We start from the raw sequence: 24,848 nt of genomic DNA, 5'->3' as shown, positions 1-24,848 counted from the left end.
ATTGAAATTGATCTTACTAAAAGAAAATTATTTATAAATATGATATCAATAGAAAATATGCGTGATTTATAATGTGTTTTCTATTCAAACTATTTTATCCAATTAATCATGTTTCATATTTTGTTATGAATATCATTTATCACGTTTTAAAGTATTTTGATTTATTGCTCCAAGTAATTCAGATTTCATGCTCTACTCTTATTTGTAAGTTGTGTTTTATAATTATTATTAATAATTGCTTTATTATTTTATTATAATAACAATGTGATTTTCTATAAGCTTATTTGGTTTTAAATTGTTTATTCATTTTTATTAACTGAAATTCTTTATTTATGAAGACACATATGCAAATATTGAATATTTTGTATTTTTTAAGCCAACAAAGAAAAATTCATTCATAACTAACGAAAGCATCTAGAGTTGTTTTCATTATTATTATTGTGTATGCAAATTTGTTAAAAACTTGTAATTCTTATTTCAAGTTATTTGTCATTAGTTTTTTTTTCCTTACGCATATATAAATTAATTTTATATGGGGCCCATTTTTTATACTATGCCCTGGGCCTATAAAATGATAGGAACGGGCCTGCCATCCACCACCACTACCACTGCCACAAACACCACCTTACGATCACCACAAACACCACATATTATTATTATTATTATTATTATTGTTGTTGTTGTTGTTGTTGTTGTTGTTGTTGTTGTTGTTGTTGTTGTTGTTGTTGTTGTTATAAACAAATAATATGTTCATTTTTAGGAAAATAAACTGAATAGAAAAAATGCAAGTTCTTAACTTTAAGCCAAACGAAAACATAGTTTAATTTTCTTTTCAGCCAAACACTAGAAAGTTATAATATTTCTAAAAAAAAAAAAAAAGAGTCATTTTCTGGAAATCATTTTTTGGAAAATATTTTCCAGGTATCCAAACCGACCCTAAAATGTTTTTTTTTTTTTGTTTTTGTTTTAGTTTATAAGAAAGTATTACTATATTTTAACTAAAAAGTATTACATATCTAATGTGAAACAGTCTCATACACGACCTATTATTATTTTTTTAGTATTAGGGATTTCAATCAGCCAAGCCCCCTCAGCTTTAGTCTAGCCCTAGCCCTATCAGGCAAGCCCCCTCAGCTGTTGAACGTATAGGGAGGTAAAATCGGGGACTATTTCCTATCAAGTAGGCCCCCAATCCGTGCCTTGATATCAAGCTAATGAGAAAGGTTTCGGGCTAGAAAATCTGACTATATAGTTTGTGACTTACTGCCTCGTTAAAATCCTTAGACTTAGAAAAAACCCAAAGGGAAAAAACTCTTAGCCAAGGAAAAAAAGAGCACAACCTGAATTAAGCGTCAATGAGGAAGAGTTCGGGGTTGGAAAATCTGACCCTATAGTCTGTGACTTACGCCGATTGCCTCGTTAAAAACCTTAGACCAAGAAAAATCCAATGGAAAAAATCTTAGCCAAGGAAAAAAGAGCACAACCTTAAGCATAGTCTTTCAGACTATAAGGGTCGTATGAACTCTACGGATCTAGGGATCGGATTTGCGATACCATTGAGATGTCGAATTTCATCGATCTAGTGACTGGATTATAAGTTATGACCTAGAGGTCAAATTAATCATTATTTAGAGATTCGATTTTAACAGTCGAGGGATTGGACTCACCTACGATCTAAAGTTCAAATCTTACCAATCAAGAGATTGGGTTTCACTAATCGAGAGATTGGTTTTCTAATGAGATCTAGTGATCAAGTCTTACCAATCAAGGGATTGGATTTATTCTCTGTCCAAGGACCTCTATTGCTCTTATCGATCATAAGTGGGAATGCTTCTCCCAATGCCCTTTACTCGAGCTAACTGATCTAGTTGGCTTGAGCTCGATCAAACCTCGATCCGGATTACCCGGCCACAAGATTGTTATTAGCTTATCACACTCGGTTGGTTTTGATTACCACTTTAATCATTATAACGGGTTTTTGAAAATCTAAACCATTTAAACATGGTATTTTCCCCCTTTTATGCTCGATTTAGGAACTAAGAATCCCATGTGAAGGGACGCTAGGAGACCCGAAAGTCTAACAGGACCGTGAAGGTCAATATGCTCGGGAAGTGCATTACGGTTGGGAATTGCTTTAGCGAGCTCCGTAGTATGAGGGAGTTGCCCTATAATCCCAGTAGTAGCCCCCCTTCCCTATGCTACGAGAACCACTAGCATAAGGGGATAGATATGATGGCTACCCGAGTTCATTTTCAATTTCGACTGTGGTCGGGAAGTGACTCGGTCGAGTTCACGGTGCCAATGTATTGGACTATACTTATAGTACCGAAGATCGATTTGCCTAACTTGTAAGACTTTGGGGATTGATGAGGTATAAACTTACCGATCAAGGGATCAAACCTCTAACACGATAGAGGGTTTGAATGCTATCAATCGAGCGATAAGATTTTTAACGTGACAAGGCGATCAACTTTTACAAATCAAGAGATTGGATTTACCTGGGGCAAGAAATCCGACCTGGCGGACTTAATTGCCTACTACGTAGGGCTTATAACGATGGTGGCTATAATGCCGACCTAACCGAACTTAATTGCCTACTATGTTGGGCGTATGCCAAGATATGATCTTGGGCTTATAGGGCCGGTGGTGGCAGTACCAACCAAATCGGGCTTCGCCATGGTTGCAGTAGGCGCTAGGCGCTAGTCGGGCGGTAGACTAGCGCCTAGCGCCTAAGCGGTCTGGACGGCGCCTAGGCGGTAACTAGGCGGTTCTAGGCGGCGACCTATAAAAACAATAAATTAATTCATGTGTGTGGGGGTATGTCATATATTTTATTATATATATTATATATATATATCTNCTCTTTAGAAAATGAATTTAAAAGTATTATATAGTATTCAAATTATAACATATGGAATTTATTTCTATTTCTAATTGTATTTTTTGAGTTGTAACTATGTGATTATTTTATATTTTTATATGATATTTATAGTATAGATTGATTTGTGATTCATATAAAAGTTTGAATATATTTCTATTCGAGTAATTCATTAATATTTAGAACATGTGTTATTTTGTGAACTTTATAATGATTTATGTATATGTAATATATTTTGTGAATTAGTTATGAAATAATTTTAAAAGATAGTTTTTTTTTATATGAATTATCGAGTCAATGTAGTTTAGAAATTCTATTATGTATCATTGACTCATTGTATTCATATTAATAAAAAAAATATTGAAATTGATCTTACTAAAAGAAAATTATTTATAAATATGATATCAATAGAAAATATGCGTGATTTATAATGTGTTTTCTATTCAAACTATTTTATCCAATTAATCATGTTTCATATTTTGTTATGAATATCATTTATCACGTTTTAAAGTATTTTGATTTATTGCTCCAAGTAATTCAGATTTCATGCTCTACTCTTATTTGTAAGTTGTGTTTTATAATTATTATTAATAATTGCTTTATTATTTTATTATAATAACAATGTGATTTTCTATAAGCTTATTTGGTTTTAAATTGTTTATTCATTTTTATTAACTGAAATTCTTTATTTATGAAGACACATATGCAAATATTGAATATTTTGTATTTTTTAAGCCAACAAAGAAAAATTCATTCATAACTAACGAAAGCATCTAGAGTTGTTTTCATTATTATTATTGTGTATGCAAATTTGTTAAAAACTTGTAATTCTTATTTCAAGTTATTTGTCATTAGTTTTTTTTTCCTTACGCATATATAAATTAATTTTATATGGGGCCCATTTTTTATACTATGCCCTGGGCCTATAAAATGATAGGAACGGGCCTGCCATCCACCACCACTACCACTGCCACAAACACCACCTTACGATCACCACAAACACCACATATTATTATTATTATTATTATTATTGTTGTTGTTGTTGTTGTTGTTGTTGTTGTTGTTGTTGTTGTTGTTGTTGTTGTTGTTGTTATAAACAAATAATATGTTCATTTTTAGGAAAATAAACTGAATAGAAAAAATGCAAGTTCTTAACTTTAAGCCAAACGAAAACATAGTTTAATTTTCTTTTCAGCCAAACACTAGAAAGTTATAATATTTCTAAAAAAAAAAAAAAAGAGTCATTTTCTGGAAATCATTTTTTGGAAAATATTTTCCAGGTATCCAAACCGACCCTAAAATGTTTTTTTTTTTTTGTTTTTGTTTTAGTTTATAAGAAAGTATTACTATATTTTAACTAAAAAGTATTACATATCTAATGTGAAACAGTCTCATACACGACCTATTATTATTTTTTTAGTATTAGGGATTTCAATCAGCCAAGCCCCCTCAGCTTTAGTCTAGCCCTAGCCCTATCAGGCAAGCCCCCTCAGCTGTTGAACGTATAGGGAGGTAAAATCGGGGACTATTTCCTATCAAGTAGGCCCCCAATCCGTGCCTTGATATCAAGCTAATGAGAAAGGTTTCGGGCTAGAAAATCTGACTATATAGTTTGTGACTTACTGCCTCGTTAAAATCCTTAGACTTAGAAAAAACCCAAAGGGAAAAAACTCTTAGCCAAGGAAAAAAAGAGCACAACCTGAATTAAGCGTCAATGAGGAAGAGTTCGGGGTTGGAAAATCTGACCCTATAGTCTGTGACTTACGCCGATTGCCTCGTTAAAAACCTTAGACCAAGAAAAATCCAATGGAAAAAATCTTAGCCAAGGAAAAAAGAGCACAACCTTAAGCATAGTCTTTCAGACTATAAGGGTCGTATGAACTCTACGGATCTAGGGATCGGATTTGCGATACCATTGAGATGTCGAATTTCATCGATCTAGTGACTGGATTATAAGTTATGACCTAGAGGTCAAATTAATCATTATTTAGAGATTCGATTTTAACAGTCGAGGGATTGGACTCACCTACGATCTAAAGTTCAAATCTTACCAATCAAGAGATTGGGTTTCACTAATCGAGAGATTGGTTTTCTAATGAGATCTAGTGATCAAGTCTTACCAATCAAGGGATTGGATTTATTCTCTGTCCAAGGACCTCTATTGCTCTTATCGATCATAAGTGGGAATGCTTCTCCCAATGCCCTTTACTCGAGCTAACTGATCTAGTTGGCTTGAGCTCGATCAAACCTCGATCCGGATTACCCGGCCACAAGATTGTTATTAGCTTATCACACTCGGTTGGTTTTGATTACCACTTTAATCATTATAACGGGTTTTTGAAAATCTAAACCATTTAAACATGGTATTTTCCCCCTTTTATGCTCGATTTAGGAACTAAGAATCCCATGTGAAGGGACGCTAGGAGACCCGAAAGTCTAACAGGACCGTGAAGGTCAATATGCTCGGGAAGTGCATTACGGTTGGGAATTGCTTTAGCGAGCTCCGTAGTATGAGGGAGTTGCCCTATAATCCCAGTAGTAGCCCCCCTTCCCTATGCTACGAGAACCACTAGCATAAGGGGATAGATATGATGGCTACCCGAGTTCATTTTCAATTTCGACTGTGGTCGGGAAGTGACTCGGTCGAGTTCACGGTGCCAATGTATTGGACTATACTTATAGTACCGAAGATCGATTTGCCTAACTTGTAAGACTTTGGGGATTGATGAGGTATAAACTTACCGATCAAGGGATCAAACCTCTAACACGATAGAGGGTTTGAATGCTATCAATCGAGCGATAAGATTTTTAACGTGACAAGGCGATCAACTTTTACAAATCAAGAGATTGGATTTACCTGGGGCAAGAAATCCGACCTGGCGGACTTAATTGCCTACTACGTAGGGCTTATAACGATGGTGGCTATAATGCCGACCTAACCGAACTTAATTGCCTACTATGTTGGGCGTATGCCAAGATATGATCTTGGGCTTATAGGGCCGGTGGTGGCAGTACCAACCAAATCGGGCTTCGCCATGGTTGCAGTAGGCGCTAGGCGCTAGTCGGGCGGTAGACTAGCGCCTAGCGCCTAAGCGGTCTGGACGGCGCCTAGGCGGTAACTAGGCGGTTCTAGGCGGCGACCTATAAAAACAATAAATTAATTCATGTGTGTGGGTGTATGTCATATATTTTATTATATATATTATATATATATATCTCTTACTTCTTTTACTTATATAAATAAATAAATTTAAATATATATAAATATAATAATAAAATTAACAAGGCCTAATCGCTCGAGTTAACTCGGCTAACTCTGCCGAGTTGGGCGAGTTAACTCGGCCAAATTCAGCCTAGTCGGCCGCCAACTCGACCCAGTCGGCCGAGTTAGGCGCTAGGCGGCCGGCCACCTAGGCGAACGCCTAGGGAGCAATTCGCCTCGGTCTAGGAGCGCCTAGCGCCGAGGCGGCCTAGGCGGGGATTTTTGCAACAGTGGGCTTCGCACACGACTAATCTATATACATGATCGTGTACTTTATAAACTTTGAGTAATACTTGTGTGAGACCATCTCATGGGTCGGATCTTTGATTAATTGATTAATGGGTTAGATCTTTGATTAATTGATTAATGGGCCAGGTCAGATCTTTGACCTCGTTGATTAAATATCCGACCCATCTCACGGATTGAGACCCATGAGACGGTCTCACACAAGTTTTTGCCTTAAACTTTTGTTTGTTATCTTAAATAGTAAATAGATGTCTAGAACCATTCAGTTTAGTTTCTAAATATTTTTCAACCCATAGATGTAGCACAATCAAAACCTCTCTAGATCATCATTTAAGTAATAGGTTCATAATAGACTTTGTGGTTCAATATTTGTAGATCTATGATATGTTTTTAACTAATTAATTTATTGAAAATTTATTTCTTTTAGTTCTATTATATCTTATTCCTCTTCATTTTAAATTGATAGATCCCGAGATGATTCATCATTCTTAAATATGTGAATCTCAATTAATTTAATAATATTATATTTAAATGTGAGACATTTAATTTACCCAATAACATTATATTTTTTTAAACTCCGCAAATGTAAGTTAGTTCAATTAGTTCATTTTTATGTTAGTTTTCTTCAGTTATGTTATTAACGTAAATTAATTTGTTTTGGGCTCATAATATTTAAATAATAACTATTATTTTAGATTTGTAAATTTTTATAATTTATGGTATTTTATAAAATTTGTTTATATCATTTGTACTACAAAACATTTAATTAATGCAATAATACTTATATTTGTCAGGAGTAGAATGCAAAAATCATAATAATGATATATTTTACCTTTCACATTTTTAAACTTTGAAAACCAACATCATTTATGTAGGGATAAACTTATATATAGTAGTAATAATATCGTAGTTATTTAAAACTTAGATGAAGTAAATAAATTGACCTGCACCAAATTTTTTTTAGTGAACTTTTGACATGCAACAATGATTCAATATGTATATATGAAATTGTATTGTGGGTCTTGAATGTACAATTTTCTATTAAGGTTCCAACATTATTTTAAAGCAATTATTTATCTGAAAGAAATAAACTATAAAAACAGATAAATAAACAACATGAAAATAAAGCAATAAAAATGGAACCAGACACCAGAATTGATCACGCAGTTCGGAGCTCCACTCCTACGTCTGCGGGGCACTTCACGTCAGCCCAATCCACTAGATGATCACAAGGGTTACAAGGAGTCTAACAACAACCATCCTACACTAATGGTTACAAAAAAATACTCCTAGCTAAGCCTTCCTCATCTTGGAGCTGACACTGTGCAATACATCACGATTCACCAACACGGCTGAATCTTCAAGCAACCAGAATAAGAACACGTGAAGAACTGTAGAAAAACCAGTATGAAATCCTCTTGTAAATTCTGATTTGAAAGAGTAATCGAATTGGGATTAGAATTGTAGTTGAGCGTGTGTAAAATCCCATGAGTTTGAGCTATATTTATAGCCAAACTATTAACCAATCTTCCCTCAATATTTGCAGCTGAAAACCACTCAAAATAAGGCTCAACCAGAAGTGTAGATCTGAGCAAAATGTGGATCATGAAGACTGAAATCTGATTTGAATAAAAATCGTCCACTGGACTGCTCGCTAGCTCTGCTCCAGAACTGTTCCAGCGAACTGACAAAACCACCTAATAAAAAAACCTATGTTTTTGACTAATAATTAAGCCAATTAAAGGTGGGACAAATGTGTATCATTTGTACACTTACAATCTCCCCCTTTGGCAATTATTTGTCAAAATCCTAAACTACAAATATACTTTTGAGGCAAAGGAATATGTAACCAAATTTCATTAAAATAGGCCTTCAAGTATATTTGTTTACAATGAATAGCCTATGAAGCAAAACTAGAAAGGCATAACGTATTAGAAGTACCTGACATAGGCTTCCAAAGATCTTCAAGGGATATTATACCCAATTCAACCAGGATCAGACAGACCATACCAAAAACGGATAGTAGATACTCAAAATAATTCTGATAATATACTTCAATGATAATCCACTCCCCCTTAATATTTACTCCCCCTTTTCGACAAAGGAATTGCCAAAGGTGATCATCCAGAGATAGAACTGGAAGCTGACGGGGTGCCCAGACGATTTGTAGTCACAACCAAAGAGAGTTGTACCCTGTTTGACACTATATGGGACTGTATCAGCCAAACTTGATATAACCAACCATCAATCTGATAAAGAAACATCCAAAAGAAAACCACTGCAGAAGCTTTTTCTCAGAACCACAACCCAAAACCTTAACTCATCATGGACTGGTTGACAACACATAACATCACATAGCACATAACATATTTTCACATAAGAAGTCATATAGCCATAGAGACACATATACAAACACATAAGTCACTTAAAGGCAAATAAGGCAAATTCAAGTCAACCAGAACATAATGAGCTGACCAAATAAGCAGCCAAAACACCAAAGAGAGCTGCTCCCCCTAACTTTATTCATCTCCCCCTTTTTTTTGACACAAAAAATGCCAAAGTGATCATCAATCTAGTGGACCGAGGAGCCTGACGGAGTGCCCTCATCACCCTGTGTAGGGTTTTCATCCCTTGCAACTTGAGAAGAAACACGCTCCTCCAAAAGGTTGATCTGACCTTTTGATAAATAAAGTTTTGTTTACTCCCCCTCTCTTGTAGTCATGTTGGAGTAGATATTGAGACAACCATTCATACCATACCCTTGGAGCCTGTTTAAGTCCGTATAGTGCTTCGTCAAGCTTGTATACGTAGCCAGGATGAGTTGGATCTTCAAATCTTTTGGGTTGAGCTACGTAAAAGTCTTCATTTAGGTATACGTTCAGAAATGTTGTTTTGACGTCCATGTGATATAGTTTGATTTGGAGTGCACAGGCAATCGATAGTAGAAGACGTATAGATTCAAGGCGAGCTACAGGAGCAAAAAGTTTCATCATAGTTGATGCCTTCAATTTGGGAGTATCCTTTTTCTACCAGCCTGGCTTTGTTCCGAGCAATGTTGCCTACAAAGCCTGTCATCTTTCGAAATATCCATTTTGTACCTACAACATTAACACCGTGAGGTTTAGGGACAAGATTTCATACCTTATTTCTTTAATATTGGCCGAGTTCTTCCTGCATGGCCTTGATCCAGTGTTCGTCCTGTAATGCTTCCTTTACATTCTTTGGTTCGATTTTCGACGTGTAACATGCGTACCCTGCAAGTTCAAGATAATCACGTTTTCTCCCTCGAGTTCTAACTCCAGAGCTGGGATCTCCAATGATGTTCTGTACTGGATGATTCCTTTGTATGCGTGTTGGAGCGTCTAGAGCAGTTCCTGGAGTTGTTTCTGGATTATAGACCTGGATCGCACCCGTATTAGGTGTAGAGGGTTCTGACGCTGCTTCTGGAGATTCTGGCTTATTTGTGGAGTAGTCCAGTTGAGATCGGGGTATTTCAAATATATCTTCTGGTTGATCATCCACCACGACATTTTCAGATTCCATAATGACTTTTGTGACTTTGTTATAAACTCGATAAGCACGGCTATTGTATGAATAACCTAATAATATACCCTCGTTGCCTTTTGGTTCAAACTTTGCCGTGGAAGTTCTATCCTTCAAAATAAAACACCGTGAACCAAAAAAATGGAAGAATTTGAGATTAGGATTCTTACCTTTCCAAATTTCATACGAAGTTTTGTTTGTCCCAAGACGAAGATAAACTCTGTTGATAGTGTGGCAAGAGGTATGAACTGCTTCGGCCCAAAATTTTCTTGAAGTTGTTACATGAACCTGCATAAGTAAAAAAGAAACGAGAAACCCAGAACTAGAAGACAATTCAACAATTAATATAAAAAACACTTATAGTCACAATTGCAAAAAAATTGTCAATCGGGTCAAACACAGCGCATAAAAACACTAAACACATTCAGATAAAGCAAATTTAGGCATACATTCAAATTGGATAGCACAGAAGCGCACACACAAAGTCACAAAAAGAATATTAAAATCAGATTCAAACACCAATTCAGAGAAACACATAGAATCACTCTGGCACGGATACAAGCAAATCAAGCAAAACAAGTTCAAAAACAGATAAAGCGAGCACAGACTAGAGAAAATATATATAAACAAGAGATACGCCGATAATATTAAAAAAAAACTTCAACTTAGGCATATTTAAAGAGAACATAGATAAAGGAAGCAAAAAACAGGTAAATGCCAAAAAAAAAAAACAATTAGATTTCAAGACTTATGGCATAAGTTAAATTGGGTGATGGTAAATTGGGTGACAACAATGACAGGCAGTGCAATATAATCATTCCTTCAAAGTTTGTATTGCAATACAAAGGTGATCCTATTGCAGCCATTGTTGATAGCACTTTCCCGTCATACAGGAGCGGTAACATGGAGACCAGTCAACTTCATAGTAGTGCCATATTGGCTCCAACACTAGATGTGATCGATCATGTTAATGAGTACATGAACAGTTTGAATAATGGTTCGGCACAAACATATTTGAGTTGTGATTCCGTGTGCAAGTCTGATTCAAATGTTGATATATTAGCTGAAGTCCACACGATGAAATTTTTAAATAGTTTGAGGTGTTCAGGTGTACCAAACCATTCTCTATCATTAAAAATTGGTTCTCCAATTATGCTGTTGAGAAATATTGACCATTCATTGGGTCTTTGTAATGGAACACGGTTGATTGTGTCCAAATTAGGAAACCATGTCATTGAAGCAAAAATCCTATGTAGACACCATGCAAGGACAGATGTCTTAATATCAAGGTTGGCATTGACGCCTTCAGATCCAATACTTCCTTTTAAATTTCAAAGGAAATATTTTCCGGTCATGTCATATGCAATGACAATCAACAAGAGTCAATAACAGACATTATCACATGTTGTATTGTTGCTTAAAAAGTCAGTTTTCAACCATGGGTAGTTGAATGTTGCAGTTTCTAGAGTTAGTAATCCAGACGGTGTGAAAGTTGTAATTAATGATGATCATAGAGAGATTCTTAACACTACTCAAAATGTTGTTTACAAAGAAATTTTTAATAATTTGTAATTTTATTCCTATTGAATGTAGTCAAATTTTCTTAATTTAATTCATACTTTTTCACAATTCAATTATTTAACAAAAACAAAAAATAATGACCGTGCATCGCACGGGTGCAAATACTAGTTGTATGTTAAACCAGCTTGGTTGGCGTGAGTGGCAGAATATTCTTGTCCCTTAAGAGAGGTCAGGAGTTCGAACCCCCTCTTGTATGGAAAAACAATATGGCCAGCACTTTGCCCCTTAATTGGGCCGCCACTTTGCCCCTTAATTGGGCCGGCCCAGTGCGAATGGGGATTAGGCTGAGTATGGTATGGGCTTAAAGGTGCCTCCTATGAGTTAGGGCCTGTCCAAGACACCTCATAGTCTAACAAAAAAAATATATAATTGTATGTTAATTTAATAAATATCAATATAGGTGTTATTAAAAAGTTTTTAATTAGAATTTTTTATTGATATATTTTTTATATATTAATTTTATTTGTATATATAAAAAAAATTGAACTTAAGTTGAAAAAGAATATACTGAGCATTAATTTAGTGTATCTTAAAAGTAGACCATGATTCAGGGTATAATAAATATATTAGGTAATCATTACTATAAATTAAATTAACATGCATAGTATTTTTGTTATTATTTAATTAGGTAAAAAAATGATTGTAATTTTAAATTTCAAAACAGAAGTATTTTCTTAGGATGGGCGGGAAAACAACATTTCTGTTTATATATATATATATATATATGTGTGTGTGTGTGTCTTAAAAGTAGACCATGATTCATTGCATAATAAATATTTTTGGTAATCATTACTATAAATTAAACTAACATATATAGTATTTTTGTTATTATTTAATTAGGTAAAAAAAATGATTGTATTTTCTTAAGATGTGCGGGAAATCAACACTTTTGTCTTAATATATATACTAGTATTTTCGCTCGTGCGTTGCACGGAATGAATTTATTATCATATTTTAAGAATATTTGGATCGATATACAATTATATAAATTATAACATTGAATATTATATAGCGCAACTAATGAAATTGGTTGGATTGATTATGTTTTCTGATGTTTTCTTTGTATGAATTAGAGCAAATAATTGTCCAATTACCCGTGCGATTCACGGAAAATTTTTTTCATTATTTATTTAGATAATAAAATTAAAGATAAAATTATTTTTAAAAATCTAATATTGAACATGTACATTTATTTGATTATAAAATTAGTGAAAAAGTATTACTCAATTAATTGAATAATATATGACTTGTTTGTTTACAACTATCTTTAAAAGATCGATATTTAATACTCCGTATAACTTAAGCAATTATATTATTAAAAAAATAAATATGGAAAAATGAGAAATAATTTAACTTTAATTATTACAGAGTATAAAAATAAATTCAACGACCAATATTTAGCTTAATTACCATAATTAATATTAGGCAATTATTATTAGTCAATTACACTAAATTAATTATTTTTCATTAATAGGAATATCAATTCGTATATACAAAAATTATTATTATATATTAAATATGTTCGACCTTCTGCAGTGTTCATGTCACACGTGTACTAATTAATTTGATCAAAGACATCTAAAGTTAGTGAGAGAATTGCTCAACCTTCTAGTCTAGTTAATAAATATTAATTATGTGATAAGTTAGCTGTTTTCAGAGGGAGTTTTGGTTAACTGTACGACTAAAAAGAGCATGTTCCCATGCTTATGGAGTAGTATTTATTAATATAATTAATAATTAATATAATTAATTAATTTAATTAATATTTAATTAATATAATTATAATAATATAATTGCCGATTATATTTCCAATGAAATATTAATATATTCATTTCATTTTTTCTAATATTTTAATTTCCTTTTGAATATATTCATTTCTTTTTTCCTTTATAAAAAGAATTATTAATTGTCCTTCCTTTTTCATTCATAACTTTTTCTTAATATTTCATTTGTTGGTTACTAATTCTTTTGTAGAGAAAGCTATGCTATATTTCTAGTGAAATATTAATATATTTATTTCGTTTTTCCTAATATTTCATTTCTTTTTAAATATATTCATTTCATTTTTCCTTCATAAAAAGAATTAATATTGATTTCCATTCTTTTTTTATTCATAATTTTTTCCTAATATTTCATTTGTTGGTTACTAATTTTTCTTATGAAAAGTTGTGTTATATTTCCAGTGACATATTAATATATTCATTTTTTTCCTAATATTTCATTTCCTTATAAATATATTCATTTCCATTTTCCTTCATAAAAAATTAATATTCATTTCCATTCTTTTTTCCTTCATAATGTTTTCCTAATATTTCATTTGGTGGTTACTAATTTGTTCGTAGAGAAAAACTGTATTATATTTTCAGTGAAATATTAATATGTTCATTAGTTTTTCCTAATATTTCATTTCCTTTTTCCTTTATAAAAATAATTAGTATTATTATACATTCATTTTTCATTTATAATTTTTACCTAATCATTCATTTGGTGGTTACTAGTTTTTTCGTAGGAAAAAGTTGTGTTATATTTCCAGTGAAATATTAATATATTCATTTCACTTTTCATAATATTCATTTTATTTTGAGTATATTCATTTCCTTTTTCCTTCATCAAAAGAATTAATATTGTTTTCCATTCCTTTTTCCTGGTAATTGTCAATTAATTGGCCTGATTCCTTGCCAATTAATAAGAAAATATTAACAACAGATTTCCGTGTAATATTCATTTCCTTTTCGTTCATAAAATTTTAATATTAATTTCCATATGATTAAAAAGAAATATAATTATAAAAATATAATTGTTGAATATATTTTCAGTGAAATATTAATAAATTCATTTTGTTTTTCCTTCTAAATAATTAAAAGTAGACCATGATTCATTGTATAATAAATATTTTTGGTAATCATTACTATAAATTAAATTAACATATATAGTATTTTTGTTATTATTTAATTAGGTAAAAAAATGATTGTAATTTCAAATTTCAAAACAAATTTATTTTCTTAAGATGTGCGAGAAAACAACACTCCTGTTTTAATATATATATATATATATATATATACTAATAAGAGCCAAAGAGAGTTAGACCTAAAATGGGTAGAAAAGTGGCGGTCAAATTATTTAATCAAATGGATGGTTCAGATGAATTATTTAATCAAATAGATGATTAAGATAATTCAGATTAATATTATTAATAGAGATTACCTAATTTAACATTACTTTTATGATTATCCGTTAAGTTTTCTGTTAAATATTCTCTTCTCCGTTAATATTCCGTTAAGTTTTAACTTACCCATTAATTTCTATACGAAAGGTCTTAGGTTCGAATCCCATCTCAATCAAATTTGACATAATTAAGTTTGTCACCCTATTTTACTCTTATTAAATTAAATAAATTAGTAGCTACAACAAAAAATGATACATATGTATTTCTTTAATTTAAAATTATGTGTCTACAATACCTTTATTTGAAAAAATTATTCATTATCAAAAAATTAAATTAAATAAGAGAAATAATTTCATTAGTTATATTGTCTTTATTTTCTCTCATTCAAAGATTCTTTACATTCAAATTTCATTACATTGTCCATTATCTTATTTTTACAATATCTTGTAATTAAATATCAAAGTTATAGTACAAAATAATGTTATATATTTATTTACCAAGCATTTTATTAATACTATGAAAAAAAATTAAAATAATTTGAAGTTAATTATATTAACTACTTGGGGATTGGTTGACAAAGAGAGTACTCAAATAACCCAACAGATTGAAGCGGAATCACTCTATTTAGTAGTTACACCAAAAAATGATACATATGTATTTCTTTAATACCATGAAAAAAATTAAAAAGAATAGTTTGAAACCAATCATATTAACTACTTGGGGAATTTGTTGACAATGAAAGTACTCAAATAACCCCTTACCCAGCAAATTGAAGCGAGAAACTACCTTTTAATATCTTTGGAATACATAATATTTTAAAATTTCAAATTTTTATTAATTAATTTAATTTTTTTTCTTAAACTAGGGATTTCTTTATCCACAATAACTCATTCAACAATAATGGTTGAACCAAATGAACCCCAAGCAGAACACCTAAAGGAAAGTCCATATCTCCTATATCATAATCTCATTGCATGACATTGTCATCTCTGTTACCAACAATAAGGCAAATTATACTGTGCACCACATATCTAAACGATGTCGTTTTGAGCATTGTAAATTAATCATCCGTTTTTTTTTGGAAATTACGTTTCCCGTTTCGGTCGGTTTTTGTATTTATGTTAACATTCTGTGTATTCCAGGCAATCATTCTGTGTATTCTAGGCAACCGTTCTGTGTATTCTAGGCAACTGTTATGTGTATTCATGTTAGTAACACATGTTGTGATGTGTTTGTACATTCGAATGTTTAGGAGGATGAGTTATGTGTATTTTGTGTCAATATTCTGTGTATTCATGTTATTAACACAGGTTGTGATGTGTTTGTGCATTCGAATGTTAGGAGGATGAGTTCTGTGTATTTTGTGTCAATATTCTGTGTATTCTGGGCAAACATTCTGTGTATTCTAGGCAAACGTTCTGGGTATTCTATATAATGATTATGTGTATTATAGATAATGAATTTCCTAATGTCGTTCGCGTCCGCGTCCACTAACACCAAAACGACGTCATTTTATGTACGTGGTGCACATTGCTATGTGCACCGTGGTGTAGGGTATAACGATTGCAACAATAACCAAATTGCAAATAACACTCTACCAACAAAAAGGAAGAGAACAAATAGTAAAGATGAAGACAATGGCAATATTACTCAAAAGAGAATTAAGAACACTTAGAAAAATTCAAATTAAAAGTAGTATTTATTTAGACTATCATTTTTAGACCAAATATTTAGACTATCGATTTTACAAGGTTGCAAACATTTATTTTAGTAGTAATTATAATGAATTTTCTATATTATCTTGGATTCATATACTTTGAGTTAGATATTTAAATAAAAAAATTCGACATTCAATTACCCATGTATAAACTTCTCCTATATAAACTTGCATTGATATACTTTCAAATATTTATTTAAATATAAACATTGAGCATTAACCCATTCGCGCAATGCACGTATAAAACTAGTATATATATATATATATATATATATATATATATATATATATAGATGTACCATTTTTTATGGTTCACACAGTATTTGTGTGAACCATGGTCCGCATAATAATTTGCAAATTAGTATAATAGTACTACTCCGTATTATACCAATAGTTATACCATGGACGTGGGTCCACATTGTATGGTGGACCTGTCACAATTTACATACTGAATGTTAAGTATGTAAATTGTGAATATTTAGTATATAAATTTTGAATATTCAGTATCTAAGTTGTGTATTTTGAAACTAGACCTACTTGGCAAAGTGGGTCCGGGTCCACAAAATAATTTGCCATATCAAACTTTCCTTAATAATGGAGATTTTGGTGTGGTTTTTAAAGAATTTTTTTATGTGTGATTAGGAAAGAGAAAATGAGAGTAGAGAAACAAAGAAAAAGAAAAAAAAAACAAAATAAAAAACTATATATATATATATATATATATATATATATATATATATACACACACACACATGCGGAATCTGCACCTCATGCACATGAAGCGCAGCTTATCTGCTCCAAAGTGAGCCCTAACACTACTACCAAAATCCCCACCCAGAGGGAAAATTCACAAAAATCCTACCCTTCACATTTTTTAAATACTCCCCACTATTCTTTTTTTTTTTTTTGAGCAAATACTCCCCACTATTCTAAAATCTCCACAAAATGTCTTTTATGGGAATGGCCTTATATAGCTTCCATCCAATCCATCATGTGGGCCTCAGTTAAGTTGTTGGGCGCTTGGGCAATGGCTGGTGTGGTGGTATTTTTGTCATTTCCTTCCTAAAATTCATCGCGATGTTTTATGTTTATACAGGCTCATGCCGCTGACACTGCACAAGTGCATATACTAAAAAAAGATAAGACTAATCATCGTTTCTACTCTCTTCTTCTTCTTCTGAAGATCGAGTGGAACCCAGTGAATTTGTGTCACTGTTGCCATGGAAAATTTCTCAGACGAAAAGGGGGAGATGGCCGGTGAGCAGCAGCCTCTCTTGGAGACTTCCGCTCCTCAGCCTCAGGGTGGTGGCTTAAGAACTCTGCCCTTCATTGCTGGTAATATAATTTTTCTTCTCCTTAGCTCTTTTCTTTCTAAATAGCCCTGATCAGTTCATAGATATGTATGCGTTCAAAAATTGGGGTAGTGTTGGGCATAAGCCAGTAAAGGCCAAATCTAGCACCAATGGTTGGAGAATTATTGGCAGAGGCAGGTAAAGACCAAGTATAACACCGGGTGGTTAGGAAATTGTTAGATGGAGGCCTATAATAGACTTAGGGTCAAGTCCATCACTCAATGTCTCAAACAATGCGACGACGGTCTATAAGGAAATAAAGTTGCCCTCTGCTACTACTAACTATAACTTTTGGCGGGGTAAGCGCTTGATTTTCTTGGGTACCGCCGGTTCACATAGCTTGTTAATTTGAACATGGAGTTGTATAATAATTTTGGTAGCAATAATGAATCTTGAACTGGTTTTTATCTTGTTGTAATTTTGTGGTTTTTGTATGCTCTGGTCATGGATAGGAAATTTGGCATTGACCAATATGGTGACTAGTGGGTTAGCTCCCAACATGATTCTGTATCTGATGAGGGAGTATCAAATGGATATGGCTAGTGGATCCAATGTACTGTATTGGTGGAATGCAGCTTCTAATATCACCCCTGTTATCGGAGCTTTTATGGCAGATTCTTTTGTGGGCCGGTTTCAAATAATTACAATGGGATCTGTTATTAGCCTTGTGGTAAAAGTTTTCAGTTAATTCTTATAGTTTCTGAACTGCATAATCAAGCATATTTTACATTTTTACACAGCCAGTTATTGTGGTTTTATATGTTCTTACAGTTTAATTTCTGGCTAGCTTTACTAATTTCACTAGGATGCAGGATTCAATGTTGATAATTATGTACATTAATTGCTTATTTATTGACACTTTGACTATTTTAAAGCATTTACACTTCTTTAAACAAGAAAAGGACATTATTTAGAAAATAAGATATAAGCTCTGATTTTACTTTTCCGAAGTCCTGGCAATGAGTTTTTGTTTTCCTTAAGGAGGGGAAACCCACAGCCACTACCTGATGGTAGCATTGGGTAAACCTGTTTGGTGGTCCTAGTCGGCAAAGGACCGCAAGGAGATAAACCAGCCTAGGTTGCCCATAGCTTATCAACTCAAACCAAGAGAGATAGGATTCAAACTTGTGACATTTTGTTTACAAGTTTGTACCCTTAGTCATGTTGTATGGGTTACCCCAGTTTTTGTTCTCCTTTGTGTGGTGAGTGGAAGGTGGAATTATCCTTTGGGCAATTATCCTTTGGGCCATTGATATGATAAGGCACTTCTGGAGTAATGGGTGATGAAAGCTATGTTACATTGGTCTATTGTAAACATCAAGGGATAAATTTTAGGGGCAAAGTCATTGTCAATACAGCTAATGAACTTTTGTACATATATTTGTTGGTAGAATGTCAGAAGCACATAGGGTCTCTCTCCTTTTTTTTTTTTTTTTTTTTTTTCCTTTTTTCTTTTGATAAATAAGCTAGATTTTAAATATTTAGGCAACTTTTTGACACAAGCTAGGTTTTATTACAGCAGCTTCAAATCTATCCCTAGAAGTGAAAGAAAGTCACGCAAAACCATTTAATTGTCTTTATCCAGTTACACTGATTCATTGTGGTTCTTCTTTCTTTTTTTTCTTTTTTATTTTGACCACAAATTCTCTGAGTAGTCAAGTTTTCCTTTGATTAGACTGTATGTTGTTTTGCTGGAATGTTATGTTATTCTCGAACTCTTGGAACTTCATTCCAATTGATACCCACATTCTTTACACACGTGATACGAAAATTGTTTACTATTGGATTTGTTTGTTAGTTGATGCATTGCATGAAAACTCTACTTAATTGTCAGCTTTTATGAATCTGGTTCTTATTTTCCCTTAGTGCTTAAATTTTCTTCAATCATAATGCCACTAGTAGAAAAGGCTTTTTGTTGCAGGCATAGAACTAAAGTGTCTTGGACGATGAAACCCATATTTTGTAGGGAATGTTTCTCTTTTGGCTAACAACTGTTATACCGCAAGCAAGGCCCCCTCCTTGCTTGGATTCAAACAACACTTGCAGTTCTGCAACAGCGGTCCAACTTTTTCTTTTGTTTACCTCTTTTATTCTTGTGTCCATTGGTTCTGGAGGGGTAAAATCTTCTTCATTGGCGTTTGGTGTTGATCAGTTAAAGAATATCCGGAAGAATGAGGGTGTAAAGATGGAGAGATACTTTGGCTGGTACTATGCTATTACAATAGTGTCGGCCCTCGTTGCCATGACTTGTCTGGTTTATATCCAAGAGAACATGGGGTGGGAGATCGGCTTTGGAGTTCTTCTTTTGCTTATGCTCTGTGCTGCTGTTTTAATCTTTCTGGGTTCCCCTTTCTATGTGAAACCAAAGCCCAAAGGAAGCTTAATCACAGGGTTAATTCAAGTGATTGTAGCTTCTTACAGAAAGAGAAGTCTCCTGCTTTCATCTGGCAATGGAGGTATAACATACCATCAAGAAGGTACCATGTTACGTCTCCCAAGTGAAACACTGAGGTAAGATCCATTTTATGAGTTCTTTTCGCACTTTTGGTCCCACGGTCGTAATAATATTGATCTATTACTTTGAAAAATGAATCCTAGTATCATTTTCTTAGCATATAGCTAGCCATATATAAATGGTCCTTCCTGTGATTAAATCTCCATTATATTCATTTTTCACTAGGGAAAAATATTTCCCCTTATAGCAAGGGTAAAACTGTCTTTTCCTTTTACCACCATTAATGATCATCTAATTGCTTTTCTGGACAGATTTTTATTATTATTTATTTTGGTCAATAGAAAAGAAAAAGACAATTTTACCCTTGCTATATTATTTTTTTCAGTGAAAAATAGACATAAATTTCAGTGGAAGGACATTTCGCTAAGATAATGATATTGGTGGACCAATTATGTAAGTTTTGAGAGTAGTGAATTAAAGTTGTTAGTGACAAAATACTCCTGAACTAAAAATGCTAAAAGCTCTATTCTTCACGGTACCATTACTAAATACCAAGTATCTGATTTACATTACTATTCTGATTCTAATGTTTGAAACAAATACACCCTTACATTTAAATCATTGATTATATATAGGTTTCTTAATAAAGCTTGCATCATACAAGACCCCCATCAAGACTTGAACTCAGATGGAAAAGCAGCAGATCCATGGAGTCTTTGTACAGTAGATCAAGTAGAGGAGCTGAAAGCAATCCTAAAGGTTATCCCAATCTGGGTTACTGGTGTTATAATGAGCATAAATATCTGCCAAGGTTCTTTTGACACCCTTCAAGCCACCACTGTGGATCGCCATATAATAGGCTCGAGCTTTGAAATTCCAGTAGGCTCCTTGGCAATTTTCGCATTCGTTGCTGTGGTAATTTGGTTTGTGTTATACGAACGAGCTATTATACCCATTGCTTCGAGAGTCATGAGAAAGCCGGTTCGTTTCAGTACGAAGACAAGAATGGGATGTGGGATCTTTGTATCTTTCCTGTCCGTGGTGGTGGCAGCTGTTGTGGAGACTGTTAGGCGAAGCCTTGCAAATAAGGAAGGATACTCGGAGGAGCCAGAGGGCATAATCAAGATGTCAGTATTGTGGCTAGTGCCGCACTTGATGCTTGTAGGCTTTGCAGAGGCCATGAATGCAGTTGCTCAAAACGAGTTCTTCGTATCAGAGTTCCCCCAAAGCATGGCGAGCATAGCGTCCAATCTTCTCGGACTAGGCTCCGCTGCAGGGAGCGTGGCGGCCAGCTTTCTGATGAGTGCTATCAACGACATGACTGAAGGAGGTGAAAGCGGGAGCTGGATATCCAGCAACATAAACAAGGGTCACTACGACTACTACAACTGGATTCTTGCCGGGTTAAGCATGGCTAATATGTTGCTTTTCTTGTTTTGTAGCCGGGCTTATGGCCCCTGCCGGGGAGAGAATGACCTAAACGCTGTTGTAGAAGTAGAGGCGTCCTAAACTAGTAGTAAGCAATTTAAAGCCTTCATATCCCCTATAAATCTATCATTACATATAAGATTGCCATGTATATGCCCGGCCATAATGGATAAGTAAATTTTGGTTAGTTTGTAGTTTATTTAGTTGTAGTATCAGCCTGTACGTGTACTAAATTTGCTGCACTATCATATTGATAATTATAATAAGATGATGATATATTGTAGTTTCAACTTAACTTTCAAATTCTATTTTACTTGAGTTAGGGCAAAAACATTGCTGCTATTGCCCTTGAGAAAAATTGTATCAGATTCTTATGAAAATTTTGAATGTGGAAACATTTTTGAAACAAGAAAGCACAAACTCAAATGTTTTTTGAATCGTAAATTAGAGTATTAAAAAAATATTTAAATATCCCTTGTCTAAAAAAATTCAGTTATAACAAAATAGTTTAATAAACCTTTGATGACACCAATACCAAATACTCCATCATCGTCAATAACCACTAAGAATCCTAATGGAGATATTGAGATTAACCTAAGAATGGGCCAAGACCTATGCGATCAATGTTAGACATTAGGTTATAGGAGCCGACCTTTATTCTTTTGGGCACTGATTTTTTATTAAATAAATATAATAAATAAATATTTTATTTATTTTATTTTAGCTTAATTAATACTAGCGTTTGCACCCCTGCGATAAATTTGCTATAATATTTTAAAAATATTTTGATCAGTATATAATTATAGAAATTATAACATCAAATATTATATAGTGCAATTAAAATGATGGTTTTGATCGATTATGTTTTGTGATATTATCCTTGCATGTATTTGACCAAATAATTGTTGAATTAATAGCTAATGTGTATATGTAAGCATTTGGTGCTAAAACTTTGAGGATTTATTATAAGTGTTTAGGATTTGTATAAGTTGGACAAATTTTCTCTTTGAAAAAAAGGTATAATATCACCAATTCGAATTATACATTATTAAAAATCTCTTTGTAGATGACATTGGTAGTACTAACAGAATCTTGTACATTCTCGTCTAGCACTAACACGTTCAGGCCATCAGGATGGGTGACTCGAAAAAGAGTCACGTACAATTGACCGTGATTAAACACCAGTCGATTTGCAGGAACTGTAACACTAGTCAGTAGAACCCTCTATACCAACAATTCTAGCTGCAACCCAGTAGTCATCATACTATAACATAAACACATTTAGAATGAATATAACTATATAAGTATGCATAAGGAATATAAATTGCATACATAAGCTTTTAAAGAAGGTTTTGATGTATCTAATTATAAAAAGAATTAGTTTCAAACAAAAAATGCCTCTCTCATTTAGTAAATCTCAGTGATGGTCCACATATCTTGAGAACCACTTGTAGAATACTCCATCATTCTATCGTAACTCAGACTGGAAAATGATGCAATGCTCTCATAGGGGTTTGCTCACCACAAAGACTTAAACTAAAAAAAAAAAGAAGGAAAAAAAAAAAGAAGATAAAATGGTGTAAGATAACAATTTTAACAGTACATTAAAATACTAAGGATGGAAAAATAATAACATTCCATAAACTCCAAGAACTCTGGAGTTTCTTGATTAATTAGGACATGGGTCACATAATACGAACTGCAAATCCTCGCCTCATCATCTAGGGATTTTAAGTATAGTTAGAAAGTAATCACATAATTTTACAAATGTTGTGTAGCCTACCCTATATAAAAGAGAAGTTCTATGATGAGTATATGTATCCGTATATATTGAATGTGAGGAAAACCTATATTTTTAGAGGGCCCGTCTGGACAACTGATCTTTTCGGTAGAAATGATGAGATGATACCCAACTGGACGGAGGATCCTTTTGGAGTTTATGTTATGATGAGAAAAGTGGTTTGGTAGAAAAATTCTGGGTTCACTTTAGGGCTTTAAGCTATTACTCGCTGGGCTTGGAATCTCAGTTAGGGGTATGCACACTAAAGGTAGCGGTACTGTTTCCAACGTATGAGATTGATTATGATAGGGAGATGCCTTCGGGACTGGGTCTCCTATGGAGCATTCACCCTTGTGTGATTTATCCTCCTCCCTTTGAGGGGGGAGTAGTTTATTAGGCCAGTGGAGAGTTGCTGAGCCCGGATTAGAGTCGTTCACATATGGTGAAGACATAACCTCCCCCTCCTATGAGATATGATGAGATCGATGAAATGAATGAGTTTCCTCCAGTATTATGATGAGTACTATTATTTTCCTGAGGGTGAGAGTATTAATAGTATATGATATTTTAAAATGTTATGTTACTATGATCTCTCTATACTTATGATTTAATAAAAGAAGGGTTATAACCTTAATCTCTTGATCTTTCGTGCGTCATCTTTATAAAGAAGGAACTTTGTTTTCTATTCATGAATATTCCCTAGTATACAGGACTAGTTTTTTTTATTTGCGTGGCCCTGTGCTGGTAAATAAGTGAGGACTTATCAAAATATAAATAAATTGCGAAGAGAAAAATGCAAAAAAAGCTAAAACAAATTCAAACTTTGTTTATTATAAATAAAATTATAACATATTGCAAACTAGATACTACATTGTAACATAGTCAATAGTATTCAAAAAACATATTACAAACTAGAGATCTTTTATTTAAAAAGATATGTCCTTCTAGCATTCTTTGACGCAAATTTATCGATCAACTCTTCATGATCTACTTTATCCAAAAGATCATTTTCAATAGATATCATCGCTAATCCATTAAGTTGTTCTTGTGACATTGTAGAGCGTGAGTAGGAATTCAACAATTTCAACTTGGAAAAACTTCTTTCGGTAGATGCAACAGTAACAGGAATAGTTAATAAAATTCTGTATGAAATAATCGTATTAGGATAACAATCAAACAGTTTCAAATCTTTCAAAATTTCAATGGGTCTTTTTTCATGTCCATATAACTCTCTTCTTAGTTTTAACTCCACATACAACTCATCCCCATTAATATCTGAATGTCTATTATGCGTAAGAGCATTTTCAAGATGACTACAACAAGACTTCAAACTCATATCATCTAAAGAACTTAACCTGTCAGAATTAAACAAGAAATCAAATATTTGCTCATACTTTTGAAATTGCTCAAATCTATTCTTAAGAGAAACAATGGCTTGAT

The 24,848-nt window shown here is 33.2% G+C and overlaps 1 protein-coding gene across 1 annotated transcript; it reads left to right on the top strand.

The window, feature by feature from the left end:
- The first annotated feature begins 17,384 nt into the window (after positions 1-17,384).
- LOC116022729 (protein NRT1/ PTR FAMILY 1.2-like) lies at positions 17,385-21,923 on the top strand. Its single transcript, XM_031263580.1, has 4 exons — positions 17,385-17,728; positions 18,198-18,415; positions 19,712-20,256; positions 20,836-21,923. Exons 1-4 carry the CDS (start codon positions 17,614-17,616, stop codon positions 21,707-21,709), a joined length of 1,752 nt encoding a protein of 583 aa, XP_031119440.1. The 5' UTR covers positions 17,385-17,613; the 3' UTR covers positions 21,710-21,923.
- Positions 21,924-24,848: the final 2,925 nt, after the last annotated feature.

The sequence above is a fragment of the Ipomoea triloba genome, chromosome 6, assembly GCF_003576645.1.
Source record: "Ipomoea triloba cultivar NCNSP0323 chromosome 6, ASM357664v1".
NCBI classification, from domain to species: Eukaryota; Viridiplantae; Streptophyta; class Magnoliopsida; order Solanales; family Convolvulaceae; genus Ipomoea; species Ipomoea triloba.
Note: the sequence above shows the minus strand (reverse complement) of the source record. Positions and strands in the feature narration are given on the sequence as shown.

Excerpts from the sequence above, each read along its gene's own strand:
- LOC116022729 (XM_031263580.1), top strand. The coding sequence starts at position 17,614 with ATGGAAAATTTCTCAGACGAAAAGGGGGAGATGGCCGGTGAGCAGCAG. Across the intron at positions 18,416-19,711 it reads GATCTGTTATTAGCCTTGTG|GGAATGTTTCTCTTTTGGCT; the intron begins GTAAAAGTTTTC and ends CATATTTTGTAG. Across the intron at positions 20,257-20,835 it reads CTCCCAAGTGAAACACTGAG|GTTTCTTAATAAAGCTTGCA; the intron begins GTAAGATCCATT and ends GATTATATATAG.